Source organism: Zonotrichia leucophrys, chromosome 2, assembly GCF_028769735.1.
Source record: "Zonotrichia leucophrys gambelii isolate GWCS_2022_RI chromosome 2, RI_Zleu_2.0, whole genome shotgun sequence".
NCBI lineage: Eukaryota > Metazoa > Chordata > Aves > Passeriformes > Passerellidae > Zonotrichia > Zonotrichia leucophrys.
The window spans coordinates 35792782-35807738 of NC_088171.1; the positions used below are offsets into that span (position 1 = coordinate 35792782).

General features: G+C 40.0%; 1 protein-coding gene across 1 annotated transcript in view; it reads left to right on the forward strand.

Moving 5' to 3' along the window:
* CHN2 (chimerin 2) overlaps positions 1-14957 on the forward strand; it is a 158308-nt gene that overhangs the window by 90078 nt on the left and 53273 nt on the right. Inside the window, exons 5-6 of the mRNA XM_064704546.1 lie at positions 1752-1865; positions 3519-3804. Of these exons, the coding sequence (XP_064560616.1) occupies positions 1752-1865; positions 3519-3804 (400 nt within the window). The remainder of the gene's footprint in view (positions 1-1751; positions 1866-3518; positions 3805-14957) is intronic.

Sequence of the window (14957 nt, forward strand, 5' to 3'; positions counted from 1 at the left end):
GCAATGGTGGAGTGAAGGGATGCAGCTCCTGCCACGGGAGGTCACCTCTGTGGTGCCCAAGAAGGGAACATGCACGGTACCTCTTTCAAGTTCACTGCCAGAGGCAGCTGCAGAGGCCAAAAGCACCGAGATCTAAAAGGGTTTACAAGTGAGATTCTCAAATATGTGAAGGGTAAGGTCACAAGTGATCAGACAGGATTGTGTCTAAAGCAGTGATGGATAGGCAGGGATGAGAAGTGAAAGAAATATGTCACTGCGTCCTGAACTCTTTCTGTAAGCATTTCTTGTCAGCTGCTGTCAGAAGCAGGCATTAGTTCAGGGGATCTTGTACCACATGCAAGCTCTTTTCATGCTCTTATAAAAATGTACTAAAAATATCCATAAGAAAGCCCAGATTACCCAGTGCTTACCACTCATGGTTAAAGAAATTTCACAGGTGTCCCAAGCATCACATCCAACTGATTTCTTAATTGATCACAGATAGTTTGTCCTAATATCTAACCTAATGTCAGCTGTATTTTGTGGGGAATACCTTATGCTTATTATTTTTTACTAAAATTATGAATTGCCCTGAGTTTACTGGTTACAATCATGTTTCAGTTGTGTCATTTAGAGGATGTTTTCCCCCACCTGTTCAGAGATAAAAGATTAATCTATTCACATTACCTTTAACATAAAGTCACACTGGAAAGGTCATCTAAACCTAATATTTTCAACATGTATTAGTTGTGAAAAGTCAACGTAAAGAGAACGGAACAATTGCATTTGCATCCAACGTGTTTTTCTTCTCTTTCACTGCCAAGCCAGAGGCAGTGTTAGGAATGTGCCACTTCATATGTATTGTCAGAAAAGAGAAAATGCTGAAGGCCAGTACATTTTAGTGCCTTTTTTTAGACAGCAGCAAAAATAGAAACTTTCAAAACCTCTGAAGAGACCCTCAGAGACTTATCAGCTAGCAAAATGTGCGTAGGAGTTAAGACTCAAACTGCTGTCAAGACTGAATTTGTACTTATGGAGAGATCACTGCTAAATATTGGTTTTCATAAGGTTAATTGTGCATCCTAGGCCCTCTTTCTTTCTTAAAATAGCAATGACAAAAGAATCAGAGAAGTATTGATTTTTTCCAGCACTGAATGAGGAGCTCCTTGACATGAAGAAAACAATGTTTTTCTCAAGACTTCTCTGTACCTTCTTCTACTTTAATGTATGCAGAATAGAATTTTGAATAATTGTTTCCATTTTTGTCTCTGATTTCCTTACAAATTTGAGGAAGCAATATAATGTTAAAATGAAGCAAATTGATTATCAGAAGACCTATGATTTTAATTATACTTAAATATTTATGTATATAAATACCTACCTTTAAATAACTACATATTAAAATGCAATAATTCATTTTTTTAAGTGCCTTTTTGCCTAGTTTTCAATTCTGCTGTAAGGCCACTAGAAAGGAAACGAGGAGGAGGGGCATAGACTGGTAAAAGAGAAAAGTTGTGAAAAGACTGGGCATTTACAGAAAATAATTTTTGGGTGCAGCTGAATTTATCCTGGCTGAAAGAGAATTACAGTGTAATTTCTGTGTCTGTGCTGAACTTGTCCAGGCCAGGTGACCATCCTGCTCCTTGGATGCTACCCTGATGGCTTAGACCACGGTGCTCGAGAGTGCTGGAGTTTTCAGATGTTTTCTGGGGTGGAGAAGGGTGTTTTTCTGGTTGGATTATTCTGTAAGTCACTGCAATGTCTCCCCTCAGGTTTCACGGGATCATTTCTCGGGAGCAAGCAGATGAAATACTTGCTGGTGTAGAAGGAGCATATATTCTTAGAGAAAGCCAGCGGCAACCCGGCTGCTACACCCTTGCTCTCAGGTAAATGCTGGTTTAATAGAGGCTTATGGTTCCAATGTAAGTGTGCTTAATGGAGGGGATTATATTGGTCCCTTTTTCAGTGAAGTCTGTCTCCACCATTACCTAATACACTGTGTGACACCAGAGTGCTTTTACACCCTCTTCTCAGCAGTCTGACCATCACGGTACTGCAGCAACCCAGTCTGTCCTTCAGCACCTGTCTAGGAAGTCCTTTTTCAAAAGCAGTGCCCATTTTCAGATTTTTTTTTTTTTTTTACCTAGAGTTAAGTTTTGTAAAGATGGAACTTCTCCTTCAAGACTCTATAAAAGATGTGAGTGAATGCAGAATAGGAATGCGTCCCAGTAGAGAACACAGACAAGTTGTCCTTGGAGCTTAGTGTTGTGTACAAACATCAACAACTATCTGTGATAATAAACCCAAATAAAGCTGGAAAATCATGACATCCAGAAGCTGAAAACTGGCAGTTTTCTTCCCCAGTAGGAGCTCAAGTTTTTTGTAGGAATACATTGTGAATCATGGGATGCTACTGCTCAAAGCAGTAGCTATTCAACTGAACAAAAAATGCAGGGGGAGCCCAAGCTCCAAACTCACTGCCCCTCACAGGTGCCTTTCCTGCCTTAGCTGTGTCATTCAAAGCCTGCCCATTCAGGTCTTAAAGACACTGTGTATTAGCAAGAGAACAAGATATTCAGTTAGATGAAACAGACTGCTTGACAATATTTTGCAATTTTTATAGCATTATTATTCCTGTGAGACATACACAAACTACAAGTCTGCATTTTTACCCTTCTGCTAGTAAGACAGAAAGAAAAATCCTTTGAGGAGTTAGCCCAAGTAGCTGTGATACAGTGCTGAAATCATGCTTAGAATTTGTATTGATGTGCAGATGGTAAAGCTGGAAAAGCTGGTGAGTCATGCCAAACTACAAAGTGGTGTAAATTAAAATCAATTTGTGTCAGCTGAAAAAGAACAAACACGTTTTTTTAGTTTTGGAGGAGATTTCAAAATGAAGAATAAAAAAAATAAAGTATAAGAATTATGGCAAAATGCCTATTGTTTTGATGAAACAACATGTTTTCTAACTCCATCTGGATAATTATTTGTAGAATCAAAAACTGAATTTAATTATAAATTGGGATTTTATATGAAAAATCTGGGTGAAACATAAAAGGCTTAAACCATGTGATTTGAAGTCCCAACAAAATTTGCAGACATGCAGTTTTGATGCAATGTAAGGACCATTTAACTCAATAGTGTGTCTTTGAATGCTTTAATCAGTGATGGGATTCCAACCTCAGTGTCACAAACGGAATGTGTATTATTAATCCAGCACCTGGATTATTAAAACGCTTAAAAAATTCCAGTGGGTTACACCTGCTGTAAATAGGGCTAGAGTTTTCCCACAGAACTTTGTGTATTTAATTGGGCCCTGAATTAGGAGCTTGGTCTCCCTGGCTTCCTGACAGAGCCTGATTCAGACCCTTAAGATTTTGATTACTTGGTAGATGTCCATCTCTTCATTTACTGTAAATATGCCCATATGTGGTTAAGCACCTGCTTTCTGCATCTCAGAAATGCTTCATGATGGAAGAGCCTTCACTGAATTCTCTCTTTCTTTCTTCTCTCCCTCTTTTATTTTCTGGTTTTTGCAGATTTGGTAATCAGACCTTAAACTACAGGTTGTTCTATGATGGGAAGCACTTCGTTGGGGAGAAGAGATTTGAATCAATCCATGATCTGGTTACAGATGGCTTGATAACATTGTACATAGAAACAAAGGCTTCTGAGTATATTTCCAAAATGACAACAAACCCCATATATGAGCACATTGGATATGCCACTTTGCTTAGAGAAAAAGTGTCCCGGAGGCTGAGCAGAACAAAAAATGAATCAAGAAAAGCAAGTGTAACGAGTGAAGAAAATACTCCAGTTGAAAAGGTAAGTATTCTGTTTAAAATTTTTGTCATTAATAGCAGTCTTTCTATCAAACCTGAGAAGAAAAAGTTTTCTCAGAGGACCTGTTTCTATTTTCCTGTACTTTAATAAGTATTGCTATCCCACTGCAAAATTAATATGACCTTGGGTCCCAACTAATATTTGACTGGAGCTATGATAAAAACTTTCTAATAAGTACCAAATGTAAATGTTTTCACCATGTAAATATATGGGTATATACCATTTATTACCTTCGGAGCTGCATCTCAATTGGTCACAGGTTATATTTGTCCATGCATACACTCAAGTATTTTCCACAGCAGGGTTATGAATCCCGTTCCCACCGACCCTTCACCACAGCTCAAGTTTGTTATCTTTCTGCACGGGGTTGAAAGCTCCTTTTCTCTGACAAGCCTTTGGTGGATGGGTCTCAAATTGGGATACTGTGTGTTTTCTTTCCTTCTCATGGATCTGAAATTGGGATGTTGCCTGTTTGCCTCCATTTCTTCTCGCTCTTCTCATTTGAAGTGGGCTTTGCTTGATCTCCTTCTCTTATGCGCTCGAATCCCAAAACGTTGTATGGACTAGGACATACATGATGATAAACTGAGAATTTTGTGCAGTTAGCAGCCATCTGAGGATTTAAAATTAGAAATTATTTTACATATGAGAAACAGCCTTGTAAGCAGTGACATGTGGATATTTTAATTTCCCAGGTGGTATGGTAGCAAGAGCTGTCAAACAAAACTTTGTTTTTGAGTCTGGTCCTTGAGCTGAATTGACTTACTGACATTTGTTAAGCATACTTCTGCAGAGTGACTTGATTTTAGTGTTCAGTGTGCTGGCCAGCTAGTTGGGAACTAGAGCCAGTTTTTATTTGGAAAGCAGTGAGGGGATTTCTTGTCATGTAGTCATGGAGAGTATGAAAGAGATCAGCTTTTTTATATGTACCCTCGTGTCTCTAGGGCATTTCTAGCAGGATCATCTGTTGGGTTCACGTATCCGCATTGGCTGATTATTTACTGGTTTGGATTTCTCAGTAATAATTGCTTGAGTAACTGACCTGACATGTAAACCTATTCATCCTCTATAACAAATCAATTCCATTGACAGTGACATTTTTTAGGGAAGGAATACTGGTGCAGGGAGAGCCTTTGGAGAAGGGCATAACAAGTCCTCCATTCACATTTTATTTCAAAATAAATCCACTGGTGATGGCAGTTTTTGGTTCAGTTGAATGGTGTTGTAATACCCAAAAGAAATAAATGCCATTGAGATACTCGTTCAGTTGGTTTCTGTGATTGGACACTGGGTGATTTTGAATGCTGTGACAGCATAAAAAAGGAAATTTTTACTTTAGTTGAGGCATAATAAGAAGTGGACACAGTGCACTGTGACAGATTTTTTGGTGTAGGTGTTTCTGTGTAAGTAAGGGAATGGTCCAGAGGGTGGTCTGGAACTGGGTCATTACTGGGATGATTGTAAATATTATTACATTCATGTAGTGTATTAAAGCAATCATGGCAATTGAAAACCATGCTACATTATCTAGGAAATCAGAAGAATTTGATCTGTACAAGGAAAAGTACAGTTTCAAAATTGTGTTTAGTTTTACTTACAGTCTTTGCAGTTTAGGAGCAAGGCTTCTGTTATTTTCCAAGTGTTCTCAAAGGCTTTAGAGGGGTTTGCTCTAGTACCAAATATTCCATATCAGATTATGTTTTGTGTTGTGCTTGCGGCTGGATGCCATCCGTCAGGTTGGGCAGTTGTAAGTAGGCATTGCAAAAACCCTTTTAGACCAGCAGAAGGCAAACCATTATGGAAGAGATCCCTGGCCTCTCGCCTTCACCACTACCTTTTTATCGAGGTATGGCTTTGTGAAGCTACACAATAGGTGACAATGGCTGACAACTCCAGATTAAAACTGACTCAGCCAGGAGAAAAAATAAGTGAATTTTCTGCCACATCTGCTACCTGATCTACTTCATATGAATAGAAATGCAGCGCAAGACTCTTCCCTGATAATAGCTCAAAAAACTATTGGCTTAATGTGAGAAAGTGCTGCATCCTTAGTTCCAAGTACCTGTGCTTAAAAATGTTTGGAGTTGATGTAATGCACTGGCAATAGTGAAAACACACCTCTGGACCTCATTAATGATTGTGTTAGGTCCTCTTTTGTATTGCTGCTGAATGAGATGTGTTTAGAGGATTATTTGTCTCTGAGGTGTTTCTAAAGTGAAAGGCAGGTCCTCGGCCTACAAGGACTTGTGCTCATCTAGATTTTTGTATGTGCAGGCAGGAGCAGCCTGCAAGGCTGGGCTCTGTGGCTGTGCTGTCGTGTAAAAATAGCTGGCTTCAGCTAAGCAACTACACTGTTGGCAACCCTCTCTGCCTTCCTCCCACAGAGGGGAAGAGCAGAAGGAGGAAGAGCAGCTGTTTCTAACATATTTTACTTGCCAGGAGGAGTAGGAGCAATCACAGCTATAAGAGGACTGGGGCTAAATAGACAAGGGGATCTGCTCAGGCTGAAGACCTGGTGTAGCAGCTGTAGCCTTGATATTGATGATTAGGACTCCCAGTGGGCTTCTCTACCAGTAGCAGTAGTTTTCCATCATTTCATGCAAATCCGTGGGGAAAAAAAAAAGGATTCCATCAACTAAAATATTATCAACTTTATGAAAAAGCTCACAGAAGTCTGTATGATGAAGCCTACCATGGCTGGTTTTGATTCAAATGCTCCTGGGGGAAGTCATGAGAGGTTTGGTAGCAGAGACTCATTGGTCATCTTCCATTTTCTTACTCACGTTAGCCTCAGATAAAGTATGGACTGAGCTTTGGAATAAATTGGTGAATTATCAAGCCATTGTCAGTACTAACAAATGGGGATAAAACAGAGATAAAAACAATTTCGTCTTTGTTTTTATATAAACTTTAGAATTCCTCTAAAATAGAAAAATATTACAGGAAAGTGGTAGTTCAGTGAGAGTTCTATCAGACATTTTGCTTGGGGCTGATGTGTCTTGTACAGCATTTTAAACAAAGGCCATGATTTTCCCACAAATTGCAACTTTCACCCACTTGAGTAACTCCAGTAAATTTCAGAACCCTAGAAATAAAATAATGAATATTCAGTATGGCGTTTTTCTGCAAAGTAAATTCTTTGCTGATTGTGTGAAAAATCATTCATGTTTTTTTCCTCTGGCCAGCCAAACAGGCAAAATATTAAAAAATAAGATTATTGGGCTGTTTCATTTGAAAATGCTGTCTAGAGTGTTTTGAATGATCCAGAAATGATGGGGGGAAGCCAGACATGCAGGACAGAAATTTCCATTATTTCTCAAGAGGAGGATGAGAATCCAGTGCTCCAAGGTTAAGCACCATCAGTCTCTTCTAAGAAATTAGGCTCTTTACAAGTGAGATTTTGTTTCATACTGAAGCTCATTCCAGAGTGTGAAAGTGCAGCTGAAGGCATTCATCTCCTCCATGTGTTTGTTAACACCGTCCAGGGAGTCTGTCTGTTCTGTCACCTCCCAGGATGGCAGCAGGGGTTATTCGGTGTCACCCCAGTGCCACCCTTCCATGGGGTGGGTCAGCAGAGGGGGGCCACCAGGGCACAGCCTGGCAGGAGGAGCCAGCACTTGCATGAGATGCCTTGGTACTGCCTGGGGTTCTTGTCTGTTCCCATAATGATAGTTTCTTTGAGGTTGTAATTAGTGGAGTCATGCCCATTCCAGAAGGGGATGTGATAATTGGGCTGGATTAAGCTGTTGTTGTTCGTGCTTTTTTTATCCAGCATTTTTTATATCAGGCATAAGAAAACATTTATGCTCTAAGATACTTAATGCTGGTGTTTCATCCAAAAGTTATTCCTGTCTGATTTTGAAGAGGTGCTTGATTTGTAGACACAAATTCCAAATTTTAGCCTGAATAGTGTAACAGATCTTTAATCTGAAAGGAACCACAACTATTTTTAGGAATGAAGTGTTGTGGGGGAACAGCAGGCTGCAGATTCTTTCTTAACAGGGCAGGCAATTGTCATTTTAACAAGATCCAGGTTCAACAAGGATTTTGGATAGAGTTTTTTATGCCAGAAAAATTTGATGATCACATGTTGTCTGTTTAGAGTTGTGATTTAAGCTTGGGAAAGTTGTGATCACCTGCTTTATGTTTGCTCTGCTTATGAAATGCTGTACTTGGGGCAAATGAACACATACCAGAGAATGTAGGGCAGATAAGTACCTGGTACTGGTGCAGCCTGTAATTAATTACCAGTAGTTCAAGTTAATGGTGAATGTAGGAGAAGTGTAACCTGCTGTAAGCAATTAATCTTCACATATAGGAGTGAAAAAAATTGCAGTAATCTGTCAGTAAAATATGTATTTCTGAAACATTTATTGCTATTGCATTTCCCTATGCTACCCTTACTGAGTCAGCAGTCTTTGTGCCACAGACAGGGAGAAAATAATACCCCTTTCTAATCCCACCTCAGCAAGTGTAATTTGGAAAATATGTTTGAAGAATTGAAATATGGGAGGTAAATACAAGCTGTAGTTTCATTAATGCGCTGATCACGTAAAAGCTGTCCCAGTTGCTGATGGAGACGCCATCCTTGTTCCCTGCTCTTGCAGTTCCAATCCCATTCCTGTGACCTGCCCTGTGCACTACTGCAACCACCCTGTGCCTGGGTGAGACCTGGATGCTGTGACACGGTGCCCTGTGTCAGACAAAGGCTGTGCCCCACAACTTGTTTCTTTGCTGTGCTGGTCTGATGAGAAGAGCAGGCTGGAGTTAAAGAAAACCCTTGGCAGCATTTGAGCTTAAAGCGTTTGCAAAAAGAATGATCTTAATTTATCTGAAAGAGGACAAACTGTTGTAAGTGCAGTAAAGATTAAGGAAGGCTTTTCTCAGTGCCAGGTCTCTGCTTACTTGGGTCCTGGCAAAGCTCCCATCACCTTCTCTCCTGGTCGGATCTGGCTCAGTCGGTTCAAACACACCGGTTGTACATGAAATATGAGTTTGCTTGCAGCCTGGGCTGCACTGCTTGTTCCCTCTCTGGCTCCAAGTACATGCCAGAAGCAGCATGAGACATTTAGCAGTGATGGCCTGTACAGAGCAGGGCAGAGTTTGAGCTAAACCAAGAGCGAGCTGTTCGCGCTTAACAGCGGGACAGTGCAGAAAACTCTGTGTTGCTGTTTGACATGGCAACCTCTCTGTATCTGTTTGGGTGGAACTCACCACTAGACATTGAAGTGCAAATGACAGAGCCCACAGTTAATATTGCAGCTAGAACTAAAGAGCTGAAATGATTCGCATATTATGAAGTCTGGGAGACTGTAGATTTCTGTGGCAGAAAATAGCACACAAGTAATAGACAGATAAGAAAACTATTCCTATTAAGGCAAAGGTGACAGAAAAGGAAGAATAACTTTGCTAGAAGTTGATATTGCTGTCCTCATTAGTCATGCTGCTCACACAATTTCCCATAGAAGAAAATGCAAGACTTCCAGGAAGGACTATTTTCCAACATCCCTTAACTGGAGATGTAATCTGATTATGGAACTAAATTTTTAAGGGCATTGCTCTTTTTCTTACATCAATATTGTACAAGAGGCAGTCAATTTTAAGACAACCTATGATTTGGTTCAATTTTTGTAGATATTTGACACTTTTCAATTGTTATTCACACCACATCCCTTTCTCAAGGCTTTTTAGCCTCATCTTGCAGCTCCATTTTTGTCTCTTTATTGAATTTTCTACAGGTACTGCTATTAGCCAACAATAAAGAAATCTTTTCAGTCTTTCATTTATTCATTATTCTTCCCATTCTGCAGCTCCTCTAAACCTCTAATGATCCTATTACAGGTTTCTAGACAGTGTTTAATTCTCTGCTGGGATGTCTATCCAGATGTTGAGCATTTCCTTCCACAGGAGGGCTGCAGGGTACTGTGCTGCCCCAGTAGCAGATCCTGGGGTTAAGAAGGTAGTGAGCAGAAGCATCTGTTCCTGTAGGCTCTGGGCTGGAAAGGCACTGATAATTTGATGTGGTGTATTTTACATTGCCTTCAGCTCTCTTCTTTTTGCAGCATGCTTGGTCAGAAAAAATTAAAATGCTCAGTTCTACATGGATGTTAACAGCCCACCATTGTCTTTTATTAGTGGTTACAGTCACACTCCTGTATGCATGGCCACAGAATTCACAAGGGACTTCTCCCTGGCAGAACTGATTTTTCCCAGAAGATGCTCAGACAGCACGCTGATAAAAAGCAACATAAATCCTGTACACAAAGGTGGCCTTTATCTGCAGGGTTAAGTAATACATGCAGTGATAAAAGGTGTGTGGCATTTTTGCTGCTAGAAGCAACAAACTAATACATCAAAATGACTTTGGGAGTAATGAATTCCTTTCATCAGTCACTCAGGCTTGTCCTGCAAGAGTAACATTCTACACACAGGTTACCACACGTACGTACTTAATGGTAGCGTGCCTTGACACGAGTACTTAAATACACAGCTGACTCTCTTTAAATAACTGTTAGCAATTCAGGAGTGATTCCATCCAGAATACTCGTTGGTATTATAGCACAGCAAGGAGGAGTTTATATCAATACAGTAGGTCTAACAGCATATATTTTTTAATAATTTTTTATTTCAAATGACAAACAGCATCATACCAAAATTATATTCAGCTGATAATTTTCTTTTGCCCTTCAGTGTTGGCATTCTTTTGTATTTTCCAGCTGTGTCTCTGCAGCTTTTTTTTTTTATTTAGTTCATCATAAATATAAAATAGACACTAGATAAGAAATAAAAATAAAAAAGCTACCAAAGTAAAATTGTGGACAGCTTCTGCTTCAATTCCTTCCCTCTGGCTGTCTATGTTTAGGAAAATAGACAGTAGTTGACTGTGGAACTCCTAACTATTTAGACTGATTAAAGAAGGATTTTTGAAAGGAATAATTCTTATCAATTATAACAGTAGTGTAAATTGAGGGAATCGAGAGAAAGAGAGGTTCCATAGCAAAGTATTTGCTTACATTGCTTCTCTGAACTGTCAACATCTCTCCAGGTTCCTGGTTTATGTTATTACTGTCAGCTTAGAATTCATGACTTTTGCCTCAAGCAGAATAAGTGATATGATTATGCCTGAAGAGAACTTGTAAGTTGGATACAATACTGACTTACAGAAATGACATGATGCAATGGGTATAATCTGATCCATATGCTGCTGAATTAAGGGGAAGACCCCCAAGGATTTCACTGAGTCTTGGAGCAGTTCAGGGCGTTGCTAAGCATATGGAGCAAAGGTAAATATCCAGTTTGATACCATCATGGTGTTTTCCAATCCAGTGTTTTAGAAAGACAGCCAAATGGAAACAATGTGAACATCACAATAAGGTTGGAATTTTCTCAGATAAGAATTTCAGTTTAGTGCTAAAAATTATTCAATACACCAGAAGTGCTTATAGTACTCCTAAGGCAAACGCCACTTGTCTCTTCAAGTACAGTTCTGTCTATCTGCAGGTAGGCTCTATCAAATTCATAAATTAATCCTTTTCTCTGGGGTATGTTCCTCTTATGATCTTATTAATAATTCTACTAAAGCTAAATGTTTGTTTCATAAAAAACATGCTTAGTTTGATGTACTAAAAATAAAAGCTTACATGAGAGTATATTATCTTGGCTTTTATACTCTTTACACAGTTTGATTGCATTCAATTCATATAAACAAACTTCTGCAGGGATTGGGATGGAGCCTTTAGCATAAACATTTCATTTGTCTAGCCACTGGAAAATGAAAAGGCATTTTTTAAATAAAAATCTATACTTAATTATCTTTTAGGAATAGGCACTAAAATTTTACAAGCGTCTTTAAACTGCCATGTTTTGATGTTGGAAGACAAGTGTTCAACTTCTTAAATATAAGAAAGAGATTAATTTCTGGTAGTGGAGGGCTCAGAATCAGTGTTAAAAAGAGAGTATTTAGGTTGTAAGTAGTAATTTTCCTTTATATTTTGATTAGAAAATAAGTATTTTAAGCGATGTGCGTGTCTAGGTCATACATTGGCTTGGTTAATTATAAGGAAAAAAATACCCTGTCCTCTGTGTTCATGCTGAATATGACAAGAAATGATAGGACTGAAATACAGTGATAAGCATTGCAGGTTAGCTATTAAGGGAGAAAAGAAGGAATAATGAAATGCTGGGCTAGAGCGCCTGAGGGGGTGACAAAATCTCCCTCATCAGAAGGCATAGAAACATATTAGAAAACATCTGGCAGAAATGGCACAGATAGCATGGGTACCTGAGGCAGGCAGGAGAAAAACATCTCACAGTACCTTCTAGTCCTATTTCTCTATGGTTTTCTGTGTCTGAAAATATATTATCTAGGCTCTGGTTCATCTTGGCTAGATGAAGACAATGCACTAAAGTAGGACCAGTTATTTGATTCCTCCCCCTGGGGCAAGGGGACATTCAGCCTTCAGTTCAGAATTGCCACTAACTGCAGCCACAATCCTGGTGTCCAAGGCCTTTTCATCTGGTCTCTCACCACAGAGACACAGGTTAGCATCCTGCAGCTGGGATACCAGGAATCCAGGTGCAGATATCTCCCTGGTCACCTTTAGGGCTGGGTCAGCAGCAGAAAGTTGGGCACAGTCTCAGTTAACAGAGCTTGATGGCTCTGCCAGGCAGGGGAAGGCAGCAGCCTGGGCAGGAGACAGCTGGTGGTGGCCACAGTGCTGTTGACTGCTCTCAGCTGAGGTTGGACTCCAAAGTTCAGGAACCAGTTATAAAAACTGCTCATATTTGGAAAAGAGGACGCTGTGGAGTGACAAGTACAAATGGTAACAGTGGGCTCTTCCTTTTAATGCATTCCCAGCCCTGGAGATCAGTGGGACTGCACACAGTCGTCAGCATGGTTATAAAGAAGGAATGCTGCCAGTTAGACTTGATTGCCTTTTTGATAGATTTACAAAAGTACCGAGTGAGAAGAATGCAGCAGATGCAGAATAATTGGATTTTTAGTAAAGTAGTACAATCTCTCATGAAACGGCACTCTTGACATTAATTCAAATTTGGTTGGCTCATGAACATGGTTACACAGACCAAAAATAGGTAGAGGAATTTCAAGCAAAGAATAGAGATAGACAGCAACTTGATGAGCTGGGGGAAAGTGGCTGAGGAAGTACTGCAGGAACAGGAGTTTGATTTAAGATTTTTATTGATCTGGAAAAAGTGCAAACAAGACATTACCAAAAACTCAGGACAGTTTGAACTATGATGTCACTCAGTACAGGAATTTAATCCCCAGGAGCATCCATGACAGAAGCATCAAGAGAACCTCATTAGGATTTTTAAGAGGAGAATTTGGTGGTTTTTAAGTGCATAGAAAGGAGCCAAGCCACAAATATGCAGTAGCTCTTCTTTGGGGAGGGTTGTTTGCGTTTAAGTCAGGTGTGTAACTATTGAGCAGGAGCTGGAGGTGACAAAGGAGGAGATTGCCCTGTCTTCAAGGGAAATTGTCTTCTGCTTTTGAAGATGTTATACTTTGAAAGCATCATTCCCTGATCTTCTGCTGGTTCCATCTATCAAATCAGTACCTATAGCTTTGGTGACTCATCACTTTTGGCAAGCTGTAAGGTAGAAACAGTGCTTCACCTTCCCAGGTGAATAATTGTGCCCAGTACCTTCAGGCAGGGAGATGTGGGAAGCCTGTCTGTGCCAGGTGCCATTTGGCAGGTGGTAAAAGGCAGCTTCTCTGACAAGTCTGTCAGGCTTGTCTGGGACCTTGACAGCAGAGATGACCCTCTGAGGTCCCTTTTCAGCACCTTCTGCATTGCTCATGGCAGTCTGAGCTGTGGGCTCCTCAAAAAAGGACGGTCTAGGAGTGTAGCTTGGCAGAGTTTATCGGGAGCAAAGCAGAAGTTGAGACAGAGCTTTTTGTGGGGGAGGGAGGGGGCAAATCTGGAGAAAGCATTTCCAGATAAATCTGCCTAGACTCTATACAACCTAGACTTGCAGGGAACAGCTTGGGAGGAATCAATCAAGATGATTTATGAATGAAATTGTCACAATTAAACACTAGGTGGCATGTTTACTTAAGAGTTTCTGGGGACTGACTTAGGGTATCTTGCACTACTGACACCCATTTGTGCTTGTGCAATGAGTGGTTTCATGGGAACATGACCGCCCAATGCCTTTTTTTGACAACAAGCATTCATCTTGTTCTTAAAAATTGTGGCACAACAACACTATTGCTTGCTTCAGCCTTAGAGTTAGTCTTTAGCTTCTCAAATTCATTTTTGTTTTAAAACAGATTGTGAAATGCAGTGCTGTAAGGAATAGGTGTGTACCATGGAGATGGTCCTCCAGAGGGGTCCAGTCTCAGAGGACTTATGTAAATAGTGGCAGGGGTTAATATGCAAAGACATCATATGATTTACTTGTTTTACTTATGTGAAAAGCTGATGTGGCAATATGTAAAGCATTTAAAAATTCAAATCAAGCACACATTTATTTTTATGTGAATGAAAAGTGCAAGTTTTGATTTCAGAGCTGTAATTTTAAAGTAATGGCATCCAATGACAAGGGCTAAATACTTACTAGCAGAAAATATGTTTTTATCCTGCATGTCTGTGTGACACGTTTTACATCAGCCAGGCTGCAGTTTTAATGTATGCTGTTGCTTCTCTGTTGGTGAAAGAATAAATGCAGCTGTCTTCTGCTGTGTGGAAAAAAAAACCTTTTCACACAGTTCATCCTTGAGAAAAGCCAGGACCACAGTCATCACCAGGGCAGAGCACTTAGCCTCTACCAAAAAAATACTGTTCAGTTTGCCTGCTCAAAGTTGACAAATAGATCCTTTGGACTAACTGCAGATACTGTGAAGATGAACTTTGTTCATGCAGGAGATACCCATACTGCTGATTGCACAGGTTTTTGCAGCTCCTCTGGAAGGGAGTTGTAGGTGCCCCACCAGCCAAAATTCTGGGATGAATGCTATTGTCTGTCAGTCTGCTCTGCCATAACTCATGTATGGACCTGAGTTGACAGAACTGTAGAGTGTTAGACCAACAAACAAGGTTGGCCATATAAAAAGGGAGCTAAATATGTAGGTGTGTGCTCATTATGCCAGTGCTGAAGAGTGTGGAAAATAG